The 26,021-nt window shown below is 40.4% G+C and overlaps 1 protein-coding gene across 2 annotated transcripts; it reads left to right on the top strand.

The window, feature by feature from the left end:
- Positions 1-19,695: 19,695 nt before the first annotated feature.
- cdk10 (cyclin dependent kinase 10) lies at positions 19,696-25,786 on the top strand. Of its 2 annotated transcripts, XM_026239472.1 has the most exons (15): positions 19,696-20,064; positions 20,509-20,738; positions 21,198-21,308; positions 21,397-21,469; positions 21,620-21,691; positions 22,943-23,045; positions 23,173-23,254; positions 23,877-23,944; positions 24,101-24,153; positions 24,420-24,489; positions 24,581-24,640; positions 24,790-24,913; positions 25,040-25,179; positions 25,262-25,314; positions 25,410-25,786. In XM_026239472.1, the coding sequence occupies exons 3-15, from the start codon at positions 21,219-21,221 to the stop codon at positions 25,502-25,504; spliced, it is 1,083 nt and encodes a 360-aa protein (XP_026095257.1). In that variant the 5' UTR covers positions 19,696-20,064; positions 20,509-20,738; positions 21,198-21,218; the 3' UTR covers positions 25,505-25,786. The 2 variants fall into 2 exon arrangements, with proteins under 2 accessions (XP_026095257.1, XP_026095258.1); XM_026239473.1 differs by lacking the exons at positions 19,696-20,064; positions 20,509-20,738 and adding an exon at positions 21,063-21,082.
- The last annotated feature ends 235 nt before the right edge of the window (positions 25,787-26,021 follow it).

The raw sequence follows: 26,021 nt of genomic DNA, 5'->3' as shown, positions 1-26,021 counted from the left end.
CACTGTATTGAATAAATACCTGGGGTTATGTTTTTCATTCTTCTAAAAGAGAAGAAAAGTAATCGGATCTAGCCGTTTTTAATGCTTTTCTGTAGGATAGTTTACTTTCCCGCCAAGCAATACAAAATACCTCTAGTTTTGTTTTCCTCCAGCTGCGCTCCATTTTTCTGGCTGCTCTCTTTAGAGTGTGAGTATGCTCATTATACCATGGTGTCAAACTGTTTTCCTTAACCTTCCTTAAACGTAGAGGAGCAACTGTATTTAAAGTGCTAGAAAAGAGAGAGTCCATAGTTTCTGAGGTTTTGGATATGCTAAGGAATTTGGATACATCAGGAAGATAACTTAAAAAGCAGTCTTTTGTGGTAGAAGTGATGGTTCTTCCATACTTGTAACAAGAAATAGAATTTTCAATTTTGCCTATATGAAGTTTGGACAAAACTAAATAATGATCTGATATATCATCACTTGGCTGCATAATTTCAACACTATCAAAATCAATTCCATGTGACAGTATTAAATCTAGAGTAGGATTTTAACAATGAGTAGGTCCTGAAATGTGTTGTCTAACCCCAATAGAGTTCAGAATGTCTATAAATGCTGAACCCAATGCATCTTTTTCATTATCAACATGGATATTAAAATCACCAACTATTAAAACTTTATTTGCAGCCAGAACTAACTCGGATGTAAAATCACCAAACTCTCTAATAAAGTCTGTATGGTGCCCTGGTGGCCTGTATACAGTAGCCAGTACAAACATAACAGGGGATTTATCATTAACATTTGTTTCTCTGGATAATGTTATATGAAGCACCATTACTTCAAACAAGTTATTCTTGAAGCCAGCCCTCTGAGAAAACGTTGTTATAAATTGAAGCAACACCTCCCCCTTTGCCTTTTAGATGCGGCTCATAACAGTAATCTTGGGGGGTGGACTCATTTAAAATAATGTCATCATTAGGTTTTAGCCAGGTTTCTGTCAAACAGAGCACACCCATATTATGATCAGTGATCATATTATTTACAAAAAGTGTTTTTGTAGAAAAGGGTCTGATATTCAATAAGCCAAGCTTTATCATTCGTTTATCCATATTGCATCTGTTTTTTATGTGTTGAACCTCAAATAAATTGTTAATCTTAATTTGGTTTGGATGTTTTTTGTATTTTCTAGTTCGGGGAACAGACACAGTCTCTATAGTGTGATATCTAGGTGAAAGAGTCTCTTTGTGCTGAGAATTAGCTGACCTCTGTGATGTGAGGCAGCTAGCAGACGGTCGGTTTAGCCAGTCTGTCTGCTTCCTGACCTGGGCCCCAGTTAGTCAAGTATAAACATTAAGACAATTTGCCATATTTCTAGGGAGAAGGGTGGCGCCACCCCAGGAGGGATGAAGACCATCTCTTTTCAACAAGTCAGGTCTGCCCCAAAAGCTCATCCAATTGTCTAAGAAACCTATGTTATTCTGTGGGCACCACTTATACATCCAGACATTGTGTGATGACAATCTGCTATGCATCTCGTCACCACGGTAAGCAGGGAGGGGACCAGAGCATATTACAGTGTCTGACATCATGCTTGCAAGTTCACACACCTCTTTAATGTTACTTTTAGTGATCTCCGACTGGCGAAGGCGAACATCATTAGCGCCGGCATGAATAACAATCTACGTTTAGCATTAGCCAGAACTTTTAAATTTGCCAAGATGTCAGGCACTCTGGCTCCCGGTAAACAATTGACTATGGTGGCTGGTGTCTCCATATTCACATTCCGTACAATGGAATCACCAATAACTGGAGCACTTTCATCAGGTTTCTCAGTGGGTGCATCGTTTTGATCGGAACAGAAGAGCGGTGTTTTGACCCACGACTATGCTGCCTCACTGTCACCCAGTTGCCCTGCTGCAAAGGCTCTGTTGCCGGTACCGAACAATGTACAGGAATCCCTGAGCTAGACGCATCCAAAATCTAGAGCCCTAACATTCTTACTGTCCTCAATTGAAGTTTGGATGCATGTCTCTAATTCTGAAATCTTCTCTGTCAGCCTAACTATTTGCCTGCATTTATCACATGTGAATCCCTCATCTGCGACAGAGATAGATAAACTGTACATGTGGCAAGAGGTGCAAATAACAATAGCAGGAGAAGCCATTACTCACCGTGCTTGATTAAATATTCTTAATGCGGTTGTTTGATGAACTTGTGAAAAACTGGAGCGAAAGAGATGAGAGGAGAAAAGAAAACAGCGATGGGTTCGAATGAAAACGCTAATGACCTGTCAGGTGTTTAATAGCAGTTGTGTAGGCCTGCCTTTTACCTCTTCTGTACAGATAGCTCACTGTGTCACATCCGGTAAGTATGTAGGTGCTGAGGAGAAGGGATGTAAGATCTGATGCTGCAACATCATACTTTTCCCAACTTCTGTGGTGGCATGAACAGGTAGAAAGATATCCATCGTCTCCACCCACAGATCCTGCATCCCATCCCATCTGTGTCAGTTCCTACCACTACAGCCCGTTTGTGGTGTAGAATTTGTACTGAGTATGCAATGTGAGCAAACATCCTGGTATCTGCCTCCACATGTTTCTCACAGGAAAGTTCTGGAAGCTCAACCTGAAAATCTGCTGACAAGAGGACAGCACGACCAGGATCACAAAAGATTCCTCCAAAAAAACTTTGCATCCTGCAGGAAGTGATTTGTTCTGAGCTGCCCATGCTTCCCCCATGTCATTCAACACATTAGCTTTATTCAGTGGATTGTGAATGAAGCCTTTCCATTCCGGTATAGGGAGGGTATTATGTGGCTTTTACGCTTCATTTTGCTGGGTCAGGTCTTCATCCTCTTCTTTCATTCCTCACCTTTCAGACTTTCTGCAGGGGAGATATCATATCTATCACCAACAAAGTGGATGCAGTCACACTTGTCTGGAAGGATTCCAAGTAGCTGCCTCAGGTACTTTCCTTGCAGTTCATGGAAGGTGCTGCTCCCAAGATGCTAGTAACGTTGAATGGCATCTACTACTTGTCATACGGCGGTAGTTTGTCCACTTCCCCCATGAGCTGCCAAGGGCTGTCTTGATTGCAGCCATGTGGTCTACCTTGTTTCCTTTACGCATTGCATAACTTTGGTCAAGGGATGGATCTGGCTCAAACAGGAAGGCTGGGCTACTTGTCCATTCATGGCCAAATACTTCCACTTTCCTGTCTTCCTCTAAGTCCTGAAAAAAGTACAGGTTCCGCACAACTGCACTCTACTCCTCATAGACCTTTTTGGCTTTGAATGCCTTGGACATTGACTTCTTTGGCTTTGCTGCAAAGTGTGAAGGTTTAATTTGGGCCACTTTCTCACTGTCTATTCTTCTTGCTGCAGCCAGTGCCTCCAGTCCTTTTCCACAAGCACAGATCAAGTCAGCAGATGTGGGTTTGTGGCCTGTTGAAATGTTGATCCATTCCTGTTCTTCACATGTGAAAGGATTGATCACCTGTTGTTGATTACATCTGTTATTTTCCTTACACCTTCTGCCTCCTTTGCACCTTGGCTGTCCTTGTCCTTGTGGTGTTTGGTGTCATCTACATCCAGGTGCGCCATAGCCTTTGTCTGCTCTGACACAGCTGTCAGAACTGGAATAGCTTTCAAGTATTTCTCCATGGCCGCTGGAGTTTTGCCTTGGCATCACGACTGTAGGTTTTCTCAAGTCCCATGTCTGTCCAGACACCATTGAACCATCTTTCTGTTTGACGTACAGTGAACTTCCCATCCTTGAATTCATTATAGATGTTTGGAGCCAGTGTAGGCAAGCTTCTCATAGCTTGTAGGTAGTGGGGCAGGCAGGACACATACTTGTAGTGGCCAGCAGCTATGAGGTATGGTAACATCTTTTCCACTTCAGGCAGGTGTTCCTCCCACAGACCTGCATGCTCAGCATGGATGAACTGTCTAAGAATCATCTCCATGTTTCAACTCCAACCAGGGTGTGACTCTTTTGGCGATCTTTTAGACTGAGGTGGCTTTCCTTTGTCTGAAAAGGCTGACAAGATTCCATGGCTGGTTGGCGGCTTTTCAGTAGAGGTAAACTTAGCATTGGTGTGGGGTCTGCCATGCAGTGTTCGTCCATCCTTTGTGTACTCTTGGAAGTCAAAGTTATCAAATGCAAACTGTGTGAATTGACCAACCTTCAGGTTCGTTGGTATGAAGCCACCATCCCTAGTTGTCTGCTCTTCAACTGCCCTTGCCATTGTTGTAATATATCTCTGTGCTTCTTTGTAGCTGATGCTGTTCCCAAATCTATTTAAGAGTCGCACAGTCAACTTGCTTCTGGTTTCCTTAAGGATGTGCAAAGCTGTCCCAATGTGTTTCGTTGTTGGGATCTTGGCAACTGCTTGGCAGACATTCTGGGCAAGGTTGAGAACTTGTTCTTGCTGCTTAGGACTGATTTTGACACGGCCGTCCTGACTTAACTCTGGTGGTTATACAGCTTAGAGCTCACTCTTCAGAATGCCTCCAGGTATAATATCTCTAGCTGCAGTGACGGGTCTTCAGTCATACTTCCAGGCATCTGGTGACTTCCACTTGCTTGAGCTGTTCTGGCTTCTCTTGCTTCCTTCTACAACATTCTTTTGCATAGACCAGAACACTTTGTTTGCATTAATGGAAGTGCATTAGCATGGTTTAAATCGTACTTATATGACCACCATCAATTCGTAGCAGTGAATGAAGGTATCATATCGATCACAAGGGCAGTATGGAGTACCTCAAAGCTCAGTACTAGGGCCACTACTCTTCACGCTTTGCATGTTACCCTTGGGAGATATCATCAGGAAACATGGTGTTAGCTTTCACTGTTATGCTGATGATACTCAGGTCTATATTTCTTCGCAGCCCGGTGAAACACACCAATTTGAAAAACTAATGGAATGCATAGTCGATATAAAAAACTGGATGACGAGTTATTTCTTACTGCTAAATTCTGAAAATAGAGGTGTTAATTATAGTGAATTTATATTTAAATTCACTATGGCATCTATAAATACAACCTTCATGCTTTTAATGTGAAAGACAGCAAATGGAAAGAGTTTGCTTCCTTCTTTTCTGAGAAGATCATCAATATCAGGAAGGTGATTGGCACATCCTCAGGCAATGCAGAGGTCAGACAGATTTGGCCACAATATCAAAAAGATACTATGTCTACTTTTGAAGAAATTGATAGCAAAATTTTGGAAGAAATAGTGCATCACCTAAAATCATCAACCTGCTATCTTGACACACTTCCCACATCTTTTTTCAAAAGGGTGATCTCTTAGAAGTGGTGAACCCCTCACTTCTTTCTGGGACATTTCCAAACTCCCTGAAACTGCAGTTGTTAAGCCAATTGCTCTGAAAAAGAGCAATCTTGATAACACCATTTTGAGCAATTATAGACCAATATCTAATCTTCCTTTTATATGCTAAATTATAGAAAGGGTAGTTTTTAGTCAGCTGAACAAATACTTAAACTCAAATGGATACCTGGACAATTTTCAATCTGGTTTCCCACCGCATCACAGCACAGAGCCAGCACTCATTAAGATAATAAACGATATTCACTTAAATTCTGACTCTGGCAAAATATCAGTGCTGGTATTGCTAGATCTCAGTGCTGCGTTTGACACTGTCGATCATAACATACTACTAGAGAGACTGGAAAACTGGGTCAGGCTTTCTAGGATGGTACTCAAATGGTTCAGGCCATACTCAGAAGGGAGAGGATATTATGTGAGTCTAGGAGAGCATAAGTCTAAGTGGACGTCCATGACATGCGAGTCCCACAAGGGTCAATTCTTGCTCTTGTTTCAACTCTTGTTTAGCCTGTATGTGCTTCCACTAAGTCAAATAATGAGAAAGAACCAAATTGCCTATCACAGCTATGCTGATGATACCCAGATTTACCTAGCCTTATCTCCAAATGACTACAGCCCCATTGACTCCCTCTGCCAATGTATTCGTGAAATTAATAGTTGGATGTGCCGGAACTTTCTTCAGTTAAACAAGGAAAAAACTGAAGTTATTGCATTTGGAAACAAAGATGAAGTTTTCAAGGTGAATGCATGCCTTGACTCTAGGGGTCAAACAACTAAAAATCAAGTCAGGAATCTTGGTGTGATTCTGGAGACAGACCTTAGTTTCAGTAGTCATGTCAAAGCAGTAACTAAATCAGCATACTATCATCTAAAAAGCATTGTGCAAGAATTAGATGTTTTGTTTCCAGTCAAGACTTGGAGAAACTTGTTCATGCCTTTATCACCAGCAGGGTGTACTGTTGTAATGGGCTCCTCACCGGCCTTCCCAAAAAGACCATTAGACAGCTGCAGCTCATCCAGAACACTGCTGCCAGGATTCTGACTAGACCCAGAAAATCTGAGCATATCACACCAGTGCTCAGGTCCTTACACTGGCTTACAGTTACATTTAGGATTTATTTTAAAGTACTTTTACTCGTCTATAAATCACTCACTGACCTAGGACCGAAATATATTGCAGATATGTTCACTGAACATAAACCTAACAGAGCCCTCAGATCATTAGGATCGAGTCAGTTAGAAATACCAAGGGTTCACACAAAACAAGGAGAGTCCGTCTTTAGTTACTATATTTTTGTTTTATTATTTCTTCATGACAATTTTACTTCCTTTTATGTTACGGACTATATAAATAAACTTGCCTTGCCTAGGACCTAAAAACTTTGCATGTAATAACTTAGATCACTGTCTAAGACTTGATGGCTGCTCTGTCAATTCTTCGTCATCAGTTAGGAACCTAGGTGTGCTATTTGATCGCAATCTTTCCTTAGAAAGCCACGTTTCTAGCATTTGTAAAACTGCATTTTTTAATCTCAGAAATATATCTAAATAAATTACAGCCTATGCTCTCAATGTCAAATGCAGGAATGTTAGTCCATGCATTTATGACCTCAAGGTTAGATTATTATAATGCTTTACTGGGTGGATGTTCTGCACTCTTAGTAAACAAACTACAGCTGGTCCAAAATGCAGCAGCAAGAGTTCTTACCAGAACCAGGAAGTATGACCATATTAGCCCGGTCCTGTCAACACTGTACTGGCTCCCTATCAAATATCGTATAGATTTTAAAATATTGCTTATTACTTATGAATGGTTTAGCACCTCAGTATTTGAATGAGCTCCGTTTACATTATAATCCTCTACGTCCGCTACGTTCTCAAAACTCAGGCAATTTGATAATACCTAGAATATCAAAATCAACTGCGGGCGGCAGATCCTTTTCCTATTTGGCGCTTAAACTCTGGAATAACCTACCTAACATTGTTCGGGAGGCAGACACACTCTTGCAGTTTAAATCTAGATTAAAGACCCATCTCCTGGTTTACACATAACATACTAATATGCTTTTAATATCCAAATCCGTTAAAGGATTTTTAGGCTGCATTAATTAGGTAAACTGGAACCGGAACACTTCACATAACACCGTACTTTCTACATCATTAGAAGAATGGCATCTACGCTAATATTTGTCTGTTTCTCTCTTATTCCGAGGTCACCGTAGCCACCAGATCCAGTCTGTATCCAGATCAGATGGTGACACAAAATTATTGATGTCTGACCTGCTTTCTGATTATGTAAATGTTTAGTTTTAAGTTTTTTTTGTTTGTTTGTTTGTTTGTTTGTTTGTTTTTTTTACTTAACTTTACTTTACTTTAATAAACTTAAATGAGATGAGAGAGCAGATGAAGAACAATGAGTGTTTATTGATTTCTGTTTCTCAGTGAAGCTGTGCAGACTATGTGCTTCTGGCACATTTATATAGTTTTCCACAAGTTCATCAAACAACCGCAGTAAGAATATTTCATCAAGCACGGTGAGTAATGGCTTCTCCTACAATTGTTATTTGCACCTCTTGCCACATGTACAGTTTATCTATCTCTGTCGCTGATGAGGGATTCACATGTGATAAATGCAGGGAAACAGTTAGGCTGACAGAGAAGATTTCAGAATTAGAGACACGCATCCAAACTTTAATTGAGGACAGTAAGAAAGTTAGGGCTCTAGATACGGCTTTGGATGCGTCTAGCTCAGGGATTCCTGTACATTGTTCGGTTCCAGCAGAGCCCCTGCAGCAGGGCAACTGGGTGACGGTGAGGCAGCGTAGTCGTGGGTCAAAACACCGCTCTTCTGTTCCGATCCAAACATTAAACAGGTTCTCCCCACTCAGTGATGCACCCACTGAGAAACCTGATGAAAGTGCTCTAGTTATTGGCGATTCTATTGTACGGAACGTGAATATAGAGACACCAGCCACCATAGTCAAATGTTTACCGGGAGCCAGAGCGCCTGACATCTTGGCAAATTTAAAAGCGCTGGCTAATGCTAAACGTAAATACAGTAAGATTGTTATTCATGCCGGCGCTAATGATGTTCGACTTCACCAGTCGGAGATCACTAAAAATAACTTTAAAGAGGTGTGTGAACTTGCAAGCACGATGTCAGACACTGTAATATGCTCTGGTCCCCTCCCTGCTTACCGTGGTGACGAGATGCATAGCAGATTGTCATCACTCAATGGCTGGATGTATAAGTGGTGCCCACAGAAAAACATAGGTTTCATAGACAATTGGACGAGCTTTTGGGGCAGATCTGACCTGTTTAAAAGAGATGGTCTACATCCCTCCTGGGGTGGCGCCTCTCTTCTGTCTAGAAATATGGCAAATAGTCTTAGTGTTTATACTTGACTAACTGGGGCCCAGGTCAGGAAGCAGACAGACTGGCTAAACCGACCATCTGCTAGCTGTCTCCCGTCACAGAGGTCAGTTAATACTCAGCACATAGAGACTCTTTCACCTAGATATCACACTATAGAGACTGTGTCTGTTCCACGAACTAGAAAATACAAAAAACGTCCAAACCAAGTTAAGGTTAACAATTTAATTGAGGTTCAACAAATAAAAAACAAATGCAATATGGATAAACAAATGATAAAGATTGGCTTATTGAATATCAGTTCCATTTCTACGAAAACACTTTTTGTAAATAATATGATAACTGATCATAATATAGATGTGCTCTGCTTGACAGAAACCTGGCTAAAACCTGATGATTACATTATTTTAAATGAGTCCACCCCCCAAGATTATTGTTATAAACACGAGCCGCGTCTTAAAGGCAAAGGGGGAGGAGTTGCTTCAATTTATAATAACGTTTTCAGGATTTCTCAGAGGGCAGGCTTCAAGTATAACTCGTTTGAAGTAATGGTGCTTCATATAACATTATCCAGAGAAACCAATGTTAATGATAAATCCCCTGTTATGTTTGCACTTGCTACTGTATACAGGCCACCAGGGCACCATACAGACTTTATTAAAGAGTTTGGTGATTTTACATCCGAGTTAGTTCTGGCTGCAGATAAAGTCTTAATAGTTGGTGATTTTAATATCCATGTCGATAATGAAAAAGATTCATTGGGATCAGCATTTATAGACATTCTGAACTCTATTGGTGTTAGACAACACGTTTCAGGACCTACTCATTGTCGAAATCATACTCTAGATTTAATACTGTCACATGGAATTGATGTTGATAGTGTTGAAATTATTCAGCCAAGTGATGATATCTCAGATCATTATTTAGTTCTGTGTAAACTTCATATAGCCAAAATTGTAAATTCTACTTCTTGTTACAAGTATCGAAGAACCATCACTTCTACCACAAAAGACTGCTTTTTAAGTTATCTTCCTGATGTATCCGAATTCCTTAACATATCCAAAACCTCAAAACAACTTGATGATGCAACAGAAACTATGGACTCTCTCTTTTCTAGCACTTTAAATACAGTTGCTCCTTTACGCTTAAGAAAGGTTAAGGAAAACAGTTTGACACCATGGTATAATGAGCATACTCACACCCTAAAGAGAGCAGCCCAAAAAATGGAGCGCAGCTGGAGGAAAACAAAACTAGAGGTATTTCGTATTGCTTGGCGGGAAAGTAGCATATCCTACAGAAAAGCATTAAAAACTGCTAGATCTGATTACTTTTCTTCTCTTTTAGAATACAGAATATTCAATTCAGAATTCAATTCAGTGGCTAAATTAATGAAAAATAAAGCATCAACAAGTGTTGACATTTCCCAACACCACAACAGTAATGACTTTATGAACTACTTTACTTCTAAAATCGATACTATTAGAGATAAAATTGCAACCATTCAGCCGTCAGCTACAGTATCACATCAGACAGTGCACTATAGACCCCCTGAGGAACAGTTCCACTCATTCTCTACTGTAGGAGAGGAAGAATTGTATAAACTTGTTAAATCATCTAAACTTACAACATGTATGTTAGACCCTATACCATCTAAGCTCTTAAAAGAGGTGCTTCCAGAAGTCATAGGTCCTCTTCTGACTATTATTAATTCCTCATTGTCATTTGGATATGTCCCCAAAACCTTCAAACTGGCTGTTATTAAGCCTCTCATAAAAAAGCCACAACTTGACCCCAGAGAACTAGTTAATTATAGACCAATCTCGAATCTCCCTTTTCTGTCCAAGATACTAGAGAAGGTGGTATCCTCACAATTATATTCCTTCTTAGAGAAAAATGGTATATGTGAGGATTTCCAGCCAGGATTTAGACCGTATCATAGTACTGAGACTGCTCTCCTTAGAGTTACAAAGGATCTGCTCTTATCATCTGATCGTGGGTGTATCTCTCTATTAGTTTTATTGGATCTTAGTGCTGTGTTTGACACAATTGACCACAACATTCTTTTGCATAGACTTGAACACTTTGTTGGCATCAGTGGAAGTGCATTAGCATGGTTTAAATCGTACTTATATGACCGCCATCAGTTCGTAGCAGTGAATGAAGATGTATCATATCGATCACAAGTGCAGTATGGAGTACCTCAAGGCTCAGTTCTAGGGCCGCTACTCTTCACGCTTTATATGTTACCCTTGGGAGATATCATCAGGAAACATGGTGTTAGCTTTCACTGTTATGCTGATGATACGCAGCTCTATATTTCCTCGCAGCGTTTCTAGCATTTGTAAAACTGCATTTTCCATCTCAAAAATATATCTAAATTAAAGCCTATGCTCTCAATGTCAAATGCAGAAATGTTAATCCATGCATTTATGACCTCAAGGTTAGATTATTGTAATGCTTTATTGGGTGGTTGTTCTGCACGCTTGGTAAACAAACTACAGCTAGTCCAAAATGCAGCAGCAAGAGTTTTTACTAGAACCAGGAAGTATGACCATATTAGCCCGGTCCTGTCCACACTGCACTGGCTCCCTATCAAACATCGTATAGATTTTAAAATATTGCTTATTACTTATAAAGCCCTGAATGGTTTAGCACCTCAGTATTTGAATGAGCTCCTTTTACATTATACTCCTCTACGTCTGCTACGTTCTCAAAACTCAGGCAATTTGATAATACCTAGAATATCAAAATCAACTGCGGGCGGCAGATCCTTTTCCTATTTGGCGCCTAAACTCTGGAATATCCTACCTAACATTGTTCGGGAGGCAGACACACTCTTGCAGTTTAAATCTAGATTAAAGACCCATCTCTTTAACCTGGCTTACACATAACATACTAATATGCTTGTTACGTACGCCGCGCTTCGTAATTTTTGTTTGTGCGTATGTTGTTGCATATGCTTGGCGTGTGTGTTTGTGTACTTTGTTTGTTTCAGGTGTGAAGCTCGATTGGAGCGTCCGCCTGTCAATCAGCTGACGTAGGATGCTGACGTCTGGGATCGCGCCGCCAATCGCCTGTCGCCGGGTGGTTTATGAATGGCTCTAACTTCAATGGCGGGGGGATGAAAACAGACTCTGGGTTGGGAAAAGAGTTGGCACACGCTGTGAAGACGGTTCTCTTGTTCGAGAGACCAGTCTGAGCGACTGACTATTGTCTGGGGCTCGCTGCTTTTGTGATCTTGCAGTTAGATCAGTTCTCTTTGTTTGCGCTTGAAGGCGCACTGTGTTGCCCTTGGTAGCTTACGTGTTTGCAGTGCCTGCTAAATGTTTGTTGCTGTCATGAAATCTTCATCTCAGTTCATCGTTTAACATTGTGTAGACTGGTGGGAGAGGTTGTGAGCCAGGTAAGCAGGTCGCGACTTACATTTGCACACGTAGTTACGGAGATGTATTAGATGCACTAGTGTTAGGAGTGGTGCTAATTATGTATGTTTTTGTTTTAGTTAGTATAGTTTAGTTATAGCGTCTTGTACGCTGAAGATGTTTCTTTCTACCTTTTTTGTTGATAGTTAGTTTAGTTCTTTAACTTTAGTTAAAGGGGCTTTTTGTTATATTCAGTTTTTTGATTTAAGCACCACTCTTTTGCTCCTTCCTCTTCCCCAGATTGTCTGTTGCTCTGGTTACTCTTGTTACGTTGTACTAATTATAAATAGTCATTACTTTATTATTCTTCATTATTATTTTTTTCCTCTGTTACTACTTCACTTTATTGTAGTTGAGGAATTAAAATCTTTCAACTCAGTTATGGGTGGTTGTCTGTTCCTTTCCAATAACAGATTCTCGTCACCTTATTGACACACATGCAAAACTTTTGTTACGTCTAATAATATTCCTAGACAAATAACATCTAAATAACGAGGGACGTAACATATTTGGGGGCTCGTCCTAACTTTTATATTGCTTATGTTTTGTGTGTGTGTGGTGCGGGGAACTGCGCTGGAAAGGAATTAGTGCATGTTGAAGTGAGTATGGTGGAATATTGGCAATGAGTACTTTTGATTTGCAATCATTTATTGCTGATCCAACTTTAGAAATCTTTGATCGATGTAGAAAAGACGATTTGTTGCAGATAGCTGAATACTATCGCATTCCTGTGGTGAGGCAATCTCTAAAGCACATTATTAAGAATGAAATTTGGAAACACTTGGTCGAATTAAAAGTATTTTTATTTCCAGATGCGGATAGTGAGAGGGCTGGCATGTCGGCTGTGGAAAAACGTTTGACTAGTGTGGGAAATGTGGCGGAAGCAGAAGATGAGAATGCTGAGGTGGAGGTTGAGGCCGAGCCCAAGGCTGGCTTACCCCCCTTCTACCCACTTTCTCCGCTTTCCGTTGGCTCTGGGGGTGATGCGCGACTGAGGGTCCGCCTAGCCAAAATCCAGATGGAAGCGCAGGAACGGGCTGAGACGCGCCAAGCTGAAATTAAGCTACGCCTAGAAATCCGTAAACTGGAAATTGAAGCTGAGACACAGGTGAAACTGCGACAGCTCGAGTTGGATTCAGCGACGGTTGTCTCGGGCCGAACTGTGCAGCCTAATCCTGTTGTTTCAGTAAATTCAGAAAATTCTGTGAGTGATGTTTCGACCACTACATTTGATGTTAGTAAACAGATCGCTTTAGTGCCTCACTTTAGAGAATCCGAAGTGGATGCGTATTTCGCTGCTTTTGAGCGTGTGGCTGCTGCACTTCGTTGGCCAAAAGAGGTTTGGTGTCTGTTACTACAATGTCGATTAGTTGGAAAAGCACAGGAGGTCTGTTCTGCACTAACCTTAGAAGAAAGCATGCAATACGATACCGTAAAGAACGCTGTTCTTCGTGCATATGAATTGGTGCCTGAGGCATATCGGCAACGTTTCAGGAACCATAAGAAGTCAGCTCAGACATTTGTGGAGTTTGCCCGTGAGAAGGGAATTCTTTTTGATAAATGGTTGTCTTCTAACAACGTGCAAGATTTGAGTTCGTTGAGAGAGTTAATGCTTTTAGAAGATTTTAAGAATTGTCTATCGGAAAGAGTAGTCACGTACCTGAATGAGCAAAAGGTCACCATGTTATCACAAGCTGCGATTCTTGCAGATGAGTATGTGTTAACGCATAAGAGTGTGTTCACTTTACCCCGACCAGAGAGAATGGTGAGTTCGTTTTCAACTCAAAATTCAAGTACCCGTGCTAAAATCAGTTCACCACAGAATAAAGAAACACGAGAATGTTTTTATTGCCACAAGACGGGACACCTTATTTCTGATTGTTTAATGCTGAGACGTAAGACTCAGGCTCAGCAAGGACAGTTAAAGCCTGTTACTTTTGTGAAGACTGTGCGTCCTAAAGCGGTTTTAGAGAAAGATGCGATTGACTCAGGGTTTAAACCATTTTTGTTGAAGGGGTTAATCTCCGTAAATGGTAAACCTGGAGGGCAGAAAGAGGTACAAATCTTGAGGGATACAGGATCGATTCAATCTTTTGTAGTCTCTGATGCACTTCCTTTGTCGGAGCAGACGTTTTGTGGGTCAAGTGTGTTAGTTCAAGGGATTGAGATGGGTGTTGTAAAGGTACCGCTGCACCGGATACACTTGCAATGTGACCTGGTCTCAGGTTTTGTTAAGGTGGGGATACGTTCTTCCTTTCCTGTGAAAGGGGTTGCATTCATTCTCGGGAATGATTTGGCGGGAGGTAAAGTGTCACCTGTGCTCGAAGTCGTTGATAAACCTGACTGTTTTATTCCTGTTGGTGATATATCTGATAATTTTCCGGAGGTATTTGCTGCTAATGTAGTTACGCGTGCTCAAAAACGCAGAATTGGAGATGACATTGTTTTGGCTGACACTTTTTTGTCACCTGTGTTCACCGAGGAACATTTTGGGTCAGGTCCAAAAGAATCTGAAAATGTTAGACATGACAGACATTCTGATACGGCAATGGCTGAGTCTGAATTGTTAGCTGAACCTATTTCTCATGAAGGAATTAAGACTGCACAAAGAGAAGATCTGTCGTTAACTAAATGTTTTTCTGCTGTGGAAAGTCCTCAACCTAATAAAGTCAACGCGGCTGAATACGTGATCGAAAATGGGTTGATGTTAAGGAAATGGCATCCTCACAGAGATGGGGAGAATGAGTGGGATGTTGTATGTCAAATTGTTTTACCTACTGTCTATCGAAAACAAGTGTTGAGCTTGGCACATGATCATGATTTAGCAGGTCATTTGGGGGTGACAAAAACTTACAACCGCATTCTCAAACATTTTTTTTGGCCTGGCTTGAAGAGCGACGTGTCTAAGTATTGCCGCACATGTCATGAGTGTCAAGTGATGGGCAAGCCCAACCAAAAGATTCCACCAGCTCCATTAATTCCGATCCCTGTCATTTGCGAACCGTTTGAGCATATAATTTTGGATTGCGTTGGTCCCTTGCCGAAATCAAAAGCAGGCAATCAATTTTTGTTAACTATTATGTGTTCTGCGACACGATTTCCGGAGGCTGTTCCCTTGAGAAGAATAACTGCGCCTGTCATTATTAAAGCTTTGATAAAGTTTTTTTCCACGTTCGGATTGCCAAAAATCGTGCAGACAGACCAGGGTACGAATTTTCTTTCTAATGTTTTTAGACAAGTGTTGAAAACTTTGGGTATCTCACATCGGATCTCGAGCCCGTATCATCCTGAAAGCCAGGGTGCTATTGAACGATTTCACCAGACGCTGAAGTCAATGTTGAAAAAGTACTGTCTAAGCTCTGGTAAAGAATGGGACGATGGAGTACCATTAGTGTTGTTTGCAGTTCGTGAAGCAACTCAAGAATCTCTGGGGTTTAGTCCTGCAGATTTAGTCTTTGGTCACACCGTACGAGGGCCGCTGAAGGTGTTGAAAGACGGAATGTTGAATGACACGAAGTCATCTCAACAAAATGTGCTAGATTACGTCAGTCGGTTCCGAGAACGACTACATAATGCGTGCTCATTTGCACGAAAATCGTTATCCACTGCTCAGGAGGGCATGAAGAAATGGTATGACAGGAAAGCTGTTGTGCGTGAAATTCAACCTGGTGACGAAGTTTTGGTACTGTTACCAGTACCAGGTTCAGTTTTGACTGCTCGTTTCTCTGGTCCGTACAAGGTATCAAAGAGATTGAGTGAGACTGATTTTGTAATCCACACGCCTGACCGCAAACGGAAGTTTCGTACATGCCATATTAACATGTTGAAATTATATTGTTCTCGAAAGGTGTCTGAGAAATCTGTGGAAGAGAAAAAAAAGCTTGTTGCTGTTCCTACTGATGTTCTAGCTGCTGCTGTTGTTGCGGTGTCTGATCCTACGATAGTGAAGGACGAGGTGTCGCGGCTTTCTCTTGGTGAGTGTGATCCTGATGATGGTGTTACACTTCGTAATGATTTATCAATGTGTGGTAGACTTTCGAATTCTGAGATTTTAAAAAAATTGTCTGAAAACCTTGAGAATTTGCTTGAGTCACAGAAACGGGACGTTATGAGGCTAATTCAAGAATTTCCCATGCTGTTTAGTGATGTGCCGACTCAAACGCATGTATTGCAGCATGATATTCAAGTGACGTGTAATTCTCCCATCAAGCAACATGCTTATCGTGTGAATAGTTTGAAACGTTCTGTGATGAGGACTGAGGTTGATTATTTGTTGAGGAATGACCTAGCTGAACCTAGCTATAGTCCGTGGAGTTCTCCTTGTCTTCTTGTTCCAAAATCTGACGGTACATTCAGGTTTTGCACAGATTATCGAAAAGTAAATTCTGTGACTGTACCGGATAGCTATCCTCTTCCCAGGATGGAAGACTGCATCGATAACTTGGGTTCTGCTAGGTTTGTGACGAAATTAGATTTGCTGAAAGGGTATTGGCAAGTGCCATTGACCGCTCGAGCTGCGGATATTTCAGCTTTCGTTACTCCGGATAACTTCCTGCAGTACCGGGTTATGGCATTTGGGCTGCGAAACGCCCCAGCAACTTTTCAGCGCCTTGTAAACATTGTGTTGTCAGGAGTGAGAAATTGTAATGCCTACCTTGATGATTTAGTAATCTATTCTGTTGATTGGTCTGAGCATTTGACTGTTCTTCGGACAGTTTTTGAAAGATTGGCTGATGCTTCCCTGACAATTAATCTGGCTAAGTGCGAATTTGGTAAAGCAACGATCACCTATTTGGGCAAAGAAGTAGGTCAAGGTCAAGTTCGCCCTGTTAGTGCCAAAATATCTGCTATTGCTGACTTTCCTATTCCAACGACAAGACGAGAGTTACGTCGTTTTTTAGGCATGGCTGGTTACTACAGAAGTTTCTGCCGAAATTTCTCCACTGTAGTACATCCTTTAACCAGTTTAAGTCCAGCGAATGATTTTATTTGGACTGATGCGTGTCAACAAGCTTTTGAAGGTGCAAAGTTGTTGTTGACTAGTGCACCTGTTCTTGCTGCTCCGGATTGTACACGTTGTTTTAAATTGGAAGTTGATGCTAGTGCTTTAGGCATGGGAGCTGTTCTTATTCAAGAGGATGATGTCGGTTTTGAGCATCCAATTTGTTACTTTTCTCGAAAATTCAACCGACATCAGCGAAATTATTCTACCATTGAGAAGGAAGCTTTGGGTCTAATTCTGGCTTTGCAATTCTTTGAGGTTTATGTGGGTTCATCTGTTCTGCCTGTTACTGTGTACACGGATCACAATCCGTTAGTGTTCTTGTCCAGAATGTACAATCACAATCAACGTCTTATGCGTTGGTCGTTGATTGTGCAAAATTATAACTTGATCATAAAGCATAAAAAGGGTTCAGAGAATATCATTGCTGACACCTTATCTAGAGCTTAAATACTGCTTCAGGTTGAGTTTTAAGGGGGTGAGTGTTACGTACGCCGCGCTTCGTAATTTTTGTTTGTGCGTATGTTGTTGCATATGCTTGGCGTGTGTGTTTGTGTACTTTGTTTGTTTCAGGTGTGAAGCTCGATTGGAGCGTCCGCCTGTCAATCAGCTGACGTAGGATGCTGACGTCTGGGATCGCGCCGCCAATCGCCTGTCGCCGGGTGGTTTATGAATGGCTCTAACTTCAATGGCGGGGGGATGAAAACAGACTCTGGGTTGGGAAAAGAGTTGGCACACGCTGTGAAGACGGTTCTCTTGTTCGAGAGACCAGTCTGAGCGACTGACTATTGTCTGGGGCTCGCTGCTTTTGTGATCTTGCAGTTAGATCAGTTCTCTTTGTTTGCGCTTGAAGGCGCACTGTGTTGCCCTTGGTAGCTTACGTGTTTGCAGTGCCTGCTAAATGTTTGTTGCTGTCATGAAATCTTCATCTCAGTTCATCGTTTAACATTGTGTAGACTGTTGGGAGAGGTTGTGAGCCAGGTAAGCAGGTCGCGACTTACATTTGCACACGTAGTTACGGAGATGTATTAGATGCACTAGTGTTAGGAGTGGTGCTAATTATGTATGTTTTTGTTTTAGTTAGTATAGTTTAGTTATAGCGTCTTGTACGCTGAAGATGTTTCTTTCTACCTTTTTTGTTGATAGTTAGTTTAGTTCTTTAACTTTAGTTAAAGGGGCTTTTTGTTATATTCAGTTTTTTGATTTAAGCACCACTCTTTTGCTCCTTCCTCTTCCCCAGATTGTCTGTTGCTCTGGTTACTCTTGTTACGTTGTACTAATTATAAATAGTCATTACTTTATTATTCTTCATTATTATTTTTTTCCTCTGTTACTACTTCACTTTATTGTAGTTGAGGAATTAAAATCTTTCAACTCAGTTATGGGTGGTTGTCTGTTCCTTTCCAATAACAGATTCTCGTCACCTTATTGACACACATGCAAAACTTTTGTTACGTCTAATAATATTCCTAGACAAATAACATCTAAATAACGAGGGACGTAACAATGCTTTTAATATCCAAATCCGTTAAAGGATTTTTAGGCTGCATTAATTATGTAAACTGGAACCGGAACACTTCACATAACACCGTACTTTCTACATCATTAGAAGAATGGCATCTACGCTAATATTTGTCTGTTTCTCTCTTGTTCCGAGGTCACCATGACACCGTCACCAGATCCAGTCTGTATCCAGATCAGAGGGTCACTGCAGTCACCCGGATCCAGTACGTATCCAGAGCAGATGGTGGATCAGCACCTAGAAAGGACCTCTACTGCCCTGAAAGACAGCGGAGACCAGTACAACTAGAGCCCCAGATACAGATCCCCTGTAAAGACCTTGTCTCAGAGGAGCACCAGGACAAGACCACAGGAAACAGATGATTCTTCTGCACAATCTGACTTTGCTGCAGCCTGGAATTGAACTACTGGTTTCGTCTGGTCAGAGGAGAACTGGCCCCCCAACTGAGCCTGGTTTCTCCCAAGGTTTTTTTCTCCATTCTGTCACCGATGGAGTTTCGGTTTCTTGCCGCTGTCGCCTCTGGCTTGCTTAGTTGGGGTCACTTCATCTACAGCGATATCATTGACTTGATTGCAAATTAAAACAGACACTATTTCAACTGAACAGAGATGACATCACTGAATTCAATGATGAACTGCCTTTAACTATCATTTTGCATTATTGAGACACTGTTTTCCAAATGAATGTTGTTCAGTGCTTTGGCGCAATGTATTTTGTTTAAAGCACTATATAAATAAAGGTGATTGATTGACTGATTGATTGATTATATAAACTTTATAGGAATAAATACTTATCGCATCAATTAAGGCATCGCTATTTATTAATAGTTGTAACAGTATATTATAAGTGGTGAAATAGTAAATATAAAAAGCGAGCTGTTTGTGTTTGATTCTCAAAAAAAAAAACAAAAAAAAAAACGAGTCATTCGCTAGGGCCACATGAGTTGCGCTAGTGTTATTCATTAAAAAGAACCGGCTCATTATAAGAGTCATTCGTTCATTCGGGGATCAGATTAAACTGGACAGAGTGCGATGTGTGACTGTGTGGTCCCTGCCGTTGAACAAGTATTCTGTACTGCTGGAAATTCGGTGTATTTTAGTAGCCTGTATTCCGTATCCTACGTTTGGGGGAGAAATGCACATTAGATAACCTTTAACGGAGCCAGGACCAAGAATAAGAATAGGTTCTCTTAAGCCTATTAAAAAAAGTTCACGTCAGAGTGTGATGTGACTTCTTGTAGTTAGACGGGGGATTTGCAGTGTGTGCGATACTACATTGGATCAGGACTGAGAACCGGTCCGTGCTGCTCAGAAGAAGAGTTATATTCACATGGAGCATCAGATTAATTACTGAGAGATTCATTTCATTGCGTGATGGGGAATGGGCTCTGCAGCGAGAAAGAAGGTTCTCCCAGGTAAAACTGTCTTTTTGTCATTTTATCGGCATTATACTATTTCTAATAAACTAACGGGACAATTTAACTCCTCTATTCAGACATTAATAAAATGTGAATATGAACTTCATTTCAACTATATGAAGTTTTGTCAGACAGTCTGTCATTGTGTGGATTAATTGTTCTAAATGGGATTATTTTTTTCTGACGTAAACGTTCCTGTAATCCGGAGAGTGCATTTATTCATTGTTTTTAGAGAAAAGATAAACAAATATATGAAACAGCTCACAGAGGAAGTAATAATGTCCTGTCCGTTTTCATTGCAGTTTATTTGTTTTACATTATGGTAAAATAATGTAAATTATAATGTAAAATATTGCCCCCACATAATGTCACATGTATTATTTATATTAATAATGTCACTGCAACTGTTATTCACATGCTTTTGGTTTTTAATTTCCACAGTAGAATCTCTTGGCACTGATTCGTCATCACCTTCATCAACACCACCTTCATCGTCTAATAATTCTGATGTACCGCTGATCATCGTCACAGCCCCATCTCGAGAAAACCTCTTAGAGAAGTCCGGGGGTCTGAGAATAGTGGATGCTCTTAAAGAGCCGCGGCCCATGGGACGTCCAGTGTTTGTTGGGCGAGGTCGTTTTGTCGTCACGGGCACAGCCTGATTCACACAGGTATGAAATAAAAATGTTAATGGTCAGTCCTCTGAGAAACTTTTAACGGGGATTTATTTATTTATTGTAAAAAAAAAAAAAAAAAACTGGTGACATAAAAAGTAACAACTAACCACGTGACAGCGTTGTTTGAGTGTTTGTTTACAATCTTTGAGCATAGGTTTGGTAATAAAAATACATAAAAATACAAATTAATATATCACTTTAAATCCCAAATAAAGCCTGGTTTGCTTTATTAGCTTTAATTAGCGGTCTTTGTAAAAACCATTCTAACTGTTGTTGCGCAAGAACAGAAACTCATTGAACGCTGCCAGTTGTCCATTTGAATGTTCAAATGAGCGAGTGTAAGTTTTCACGGAGTTTCTCTTCCTGTTTTCTGTAGATGTGCTGCTATTTACATGAAACGTACAGTCATGCAATATTAAATTGCTATATGTGTTATATTAATCATTCATCCAGACGAATGTGGAGTGATTGGAGATGGAAAGCACATCAGAAACTGATCTAGAGCCGTTAAAGCTGAAATCTTTAAAAACCGACAGGACGTTTGTAATCCCGCACACAGAACGGGTGAGACACACTGTCTAATAAACTGTATTTTTGATTGTGAAAAACAAGATAAGCATTTCATTGCGGTGTTTCTCCATGATGTGTGTAGTTAGGGAAATGCAGGAATGTGAAGGAGTTTGAGAAGATGAATCGGATCGGAGAGGGAACATATGGGATCGTGTGTGAGTCTTGTAAAAATATGGCACAAATTAGATAAAATTTAATTTATAATCATATCCGTAGTGTGTCATTCACAAATAGCCTTATTATCAAACAGTTGTGCTGTCTGACAATATATAACTCTCTTGATTAATAAATGTTTGGTTTTACAGACCGAGCACGTGACACAAGGACAAATGAGATTGTTGCCCTGAAGAAGGTTCGAATGGATAAAGAGAAAGATGGTCAGTTGCATCTTCACATGAAAATCAGTCATGTTTGCTGCTTTTTTTCCACAAGTGGGAGTTGCTATTCACTGAACAGTTTGCTTTTAGGTTTGTTAAAGTTGTTTTCATCTGAAAATATTTTTGTCCAAAATAGGGAAAAGAAGAAACTGAGGTTACCTGAGCATTTTTTTCTAGCTGGCCTCCATTACACACATGTACTCCAGTCATTCAGGTTTATTTGTATAGCACCTTTTGACAATTCACAGCTTCATAGCAACTTTACAGCGTGGATTACTACTTTTTATATTATTACTGTAATAGAAAATAACCAATTTCTTGGTATAAGATTAGAGGTTGAAGTATTTTTATCAGGGAGCTGCGATAGTATTTCAGGCTTTTAATCCCTCATTGAGCAAACCACAGGTGACTTAATAACTCTGGTTGGACTCTATTGCTCAGACTATGAAAATTAAACTTCTTTGAGTTTTGAGATTTACAGATTAGGCAGATGTAGGGACATTTTGGGTCGTGAGGTTAAGAGGGGTACGGAAAATTCATCATTGAGTCCAGCAGTCATGTGGCTCAGGTTGTGATTGTAGACATAGACATTTAGTGTAGAAAGTGAAACTGACCAAGGCAGAACCTAGCGTACTATCAACGAGCCACTATCTTTTGCGCCTGTAGTGATTATGATGGATTATATCATGCAAAGGATTATATCATGATAGAAGATTGTGTGAAGTACTGCGAAACTAGGCCATTGAAGGCTTTGTAAGTGATTTTCTTAAAGTTGATGCTCAATCTGAGAGGGAGATCCAGTGTAGAGAAAATAAAATGACAAATTATATTCTAGCATCTCATGTTTACTGGTGATTCAACATTTCCTGATAATCTCCCTCGGGAGAAGCGCATACATTAAAAAAAGCAGAGGACCTAATACCAATCCTTGTGGTACTCTATACTTTACCTATGCTTGGTCTGACATTTCTTTGTTTGCACAAACAAACTGGTATTGGTCAGATAGGTTGGATCTGTGCCAACATAATCCTCAAGACAAAATGTTGTGGTTTATTGTGTTAAAAGCAGTGGTAAAATCTAACAGTACTAGAAGGGAGATGCAGCTTTGGTCAGATGATAAGTGCAGGTCATTTGCACAGTCACTGTACTATGATAAGGACTGAATCCTGACTTAAATGCTTCAATGAAACAAATGAGTTTCTCTGCAAAAGTTAACATTGAATTCTGTTTATTTTGTCTATATGTGTTCAGGGATTCCCATCAGCAGTTTGAGGGAAATTAACTTGCTGCTCAGATTGAGACACCCAAACATTGTGGAGCTGAAAGAAGTGGTGGTGGGAAGCCATTTGGAGAGGTGACTGAAGAAAATATGCTGTATGCTAGACACTTACAGATATAATGACAGGCTTGTTTACTGCATTTGTGAATAAGCCTGGTGTACCATGTCTTATTTCATAATGAGCTATTATTTTTCACGGCAGCCTTTTTTTGGTGATGAGTTACTGTGAGCAGGATCTGGCCAGTCTGCTGGAGAACATGCAGTCCCCGTTCTCTGAAGCTCAGGTGGGTTATATGACATCATCACCGTGTCCTGAACAGCTACAGCAGTTCAGGTCATTAAATCCGAAAATTTAATTGGGCCATATTGTGAATACTCTATATACCTGATTCTATACTGATCTCTATATTACCTTTGGCCTGTTTTAGTTTTGTAGTAAAATCTGTATTTTTCCAAAACCTTGGTATGTGCCGTGAGCACCATAAAAAGTTGCCACTTTGGAGGAAGTGTAACTTTTTTTTTTTTTTTTTTTTTTTTTTTTAGAAAGGTTGATAGTAAGTATATGGTTATGAGATCTATAGGAATTTTAAAAATTTGACCTTAAAAAGATAATGCAAAAGAGGTACTTAATAAAACAAAATCATGTCTATTCATTATGATCCTTAATTGTTATATGCATCCAGAACTCATTCCAGTGACATCACCACTTCCACTCTCATTGATTAATAAGGCCTTTTGTCTTGAGCCTCTCTCTTTAGATTCCTTGTGTAGTGTATTTAAAGTGTGAGCAGTAGCCTCATTTCTTGTCCTGTTCATTAAAAACCTACTTGAACTCCCCCTACAGCATTTTCGGACCATGCTTGTAAAATATGAATATTAATCATTTTTTTCCTTTGTTCTGCACAGGTGAAGTGTATAGTTCTTCAGCTGCTTAAAGGACTGGCATATTTACATCACAACTTCATTCTTCACAGGTCAGAGTGTGTTCATTCATGCTTGTTCTGTTCGCTAAACGTTTCCATGTTTACAGCTGCCCAGTAAAGTTGCAATAATAATAATGCAACTAATGTTGAACGTCTAATAATGAGTCTTCTTAATTCTCATATTGATACTGGCGATCTTTATCAAAGGGATCTGAAGGTTTCCAATCTACTGATGACAGACAAGGGCTGTGTAAAGATAGGTGAGAGATAAAAAATAAACAATTATCATTTCTTAAATTAAAACAAAGGTGATCATTATGCAATCATAAATGAGAGAAAATTGTTACACACAAAAAAGCATTGTTTATGCATAGTAAATTTGTATAGTTTCTTGTTTCTTTCCGATTTTGTGGTAAAATAACACATGTTCCTGACTGTTTTTCGAGGTTCACCCACATATAACTGATCTGCTGTATGTAGACGTCTGTGTCCTGTCAGTGAACGATGTCTGGTGGTTTTTCCACAGCTGACTTCGGTCTGGCGCGTGTTTACGGTATCCCCTTACAGCCCATGACTCCTCGAGTAGTCACACTGTGGTAAGCAGATGAACTTCATGCTGATTAGTCTCAGTCACCCTGCTAATCTTTCAAATCCCTCTTTCCATCACTGACAATGTTTTCTTCACAGGTATCGAGCCCCAGAGCTCCTCCTAGGGACCAAGACGCAGACCACTGCCCTGGACATGTGGTGAGAGCAGGACGAACAGTGCTAGAGTAAACTGACAGAACCTCTGTGTGTTGTTACGCATTAGTTCAGTGTGTCTGGAGCTCTTTTAGTCTCGCCCAGCGGTGTGCAGCTTGTTCTTCATGAGCAGGTGTCATGTTCTCCCGCTGCAGGGCCGTTGGCTGTATCTTTGCTGAGCTTCTTGCCCACAAGCCTCTTCTTCCTGGAGCGTCAGAGATCCAGCAGCTGGATTTGATCGTGCAGCTGCTGGGAACGCCGAATGAGAGCATCTGGCCGGTACGGAGCTCCGCTTCAGTATGAGACGCTTAAGTGAAATGTGTTTTCTTGTATCCTGTGTTTAGATGTAAGGATGAATGGTGATACTAGAGGTTAAATGCTCAAGGGGTTTGTTGTGAATTGTAGGGCTTCTTGCGCCTGCCGTTGGTTGGGCAGTACAGTCTGAGGAAGCAGCCCTACAACAACCTAAAGAACAAGTTCACCTGGTTATCAGAAGCTGGTTTGAGACTGCTCAACCTGCTGTTCATGTACAACCCACAGCGCCGGTAAAACACAGTGCATTTAATATATCATGTAGTGGTGCAGTGTAATAATCTATTTAATGATTACATGCTTTGTGTCTTACAGAGCCACAGCTAAAGATTGCTTAGAAAGTTCCTACTTCAAGGAAAAGCCCTTGCGTAAGCACAGGCTTATTTGGTTTCTTAGTCTCGCAGATTGAGATCTCAATATTTTAGGCAGATTTGCTGACTTTTTCTGGTGTTTTAATCTGCAGCATGTGAACCAGAGCTGATGCCCACGTTTCCTCATCACAGAAACAAACGAGGAGCTTCTGGGACGGAAAACCAGTCCAAAAGAAGCAAAGTCTGACGCTCTGCTGCCTGATGAGTGGCGCTCGTCACCGATGACATCACAGATGTGTTTTACTTTCCAAATGGATATTTTTGGGCTTTTTCTGTAAGATATTGCACAAATTACATTACACTTCAGACTTACAGAGATGAGATACATTGTAAATAATGTTGTTATACTTGAATGATTCTGCTGTTTTTGTATAAAGATAAAAAAAGCTTTCTGTTCTGAATACAATAGCACGTGATTCATTTATATTAAAAATGTCACCTTTGCTGCATGTCAATTGTGGACTTGATCTGATGATTATGTTTTGTTCCTTTGTAAGACTGTATCTGTCTGCACAGCTTTATTCTCAAATTAATTGGGTATTTTAAAATTTTTCCCCCCTTTTTTTTATTTTTATTTTTTTAGTAATGAGTTTTCCTCATTTTCCTCAGCAGAAAGTAAGGGAACAACTGATTGCTTTCAAATCCCTCGTTGATTTTTGAATCTCAAAACAATGCTTTATATAAAAAACATTTTTTTTAAAAGC

The sequence above is a fragment of the Carassius auratus genome, chromosome 50, assembly GCF_003368295.1.
Source record: "Carassius auratus strain Wakin chromosome 50, ASM336829v1, whole genome shotgun sequence".
NCBI classification, from domain to species: Eukaryota; Metazoa; Chordata; class Actinopteri; order Cypriniformes; family Cyprinidae; genus Carassius; species Carassius auratus.
The sequence above is the reverse complement of the archived record's forward strand: the minus strand, read 5'-3'. Positions and strand labels throughout refer to the sequence as shown.

Excerpts from the sequence above, each read along its gene's own strand:
- cdk10 (XM_026239472.1), top strand. The coding sequence starts at position 21,219 with ATGGAAAGCACATCAGAAACTGATCTAGAGCCGTTAAAGCTGAAATCT. Across the intron at positions 21,309-21,396 it reads TAATCCCGCACACAGAACGG|TTAGGGAAATGCAGGAATGT; the intron begins GTGAGACACACT and ends TGATGTGTGTAG. Across the intron at positions 24,490-24,580 it reads CCTCGAGTAGTCACACTGTG|GTATCGAGCCCCAGAGCTCC; the intron begins GTAAGCAGATGA and ends TTTTCTTCACAG.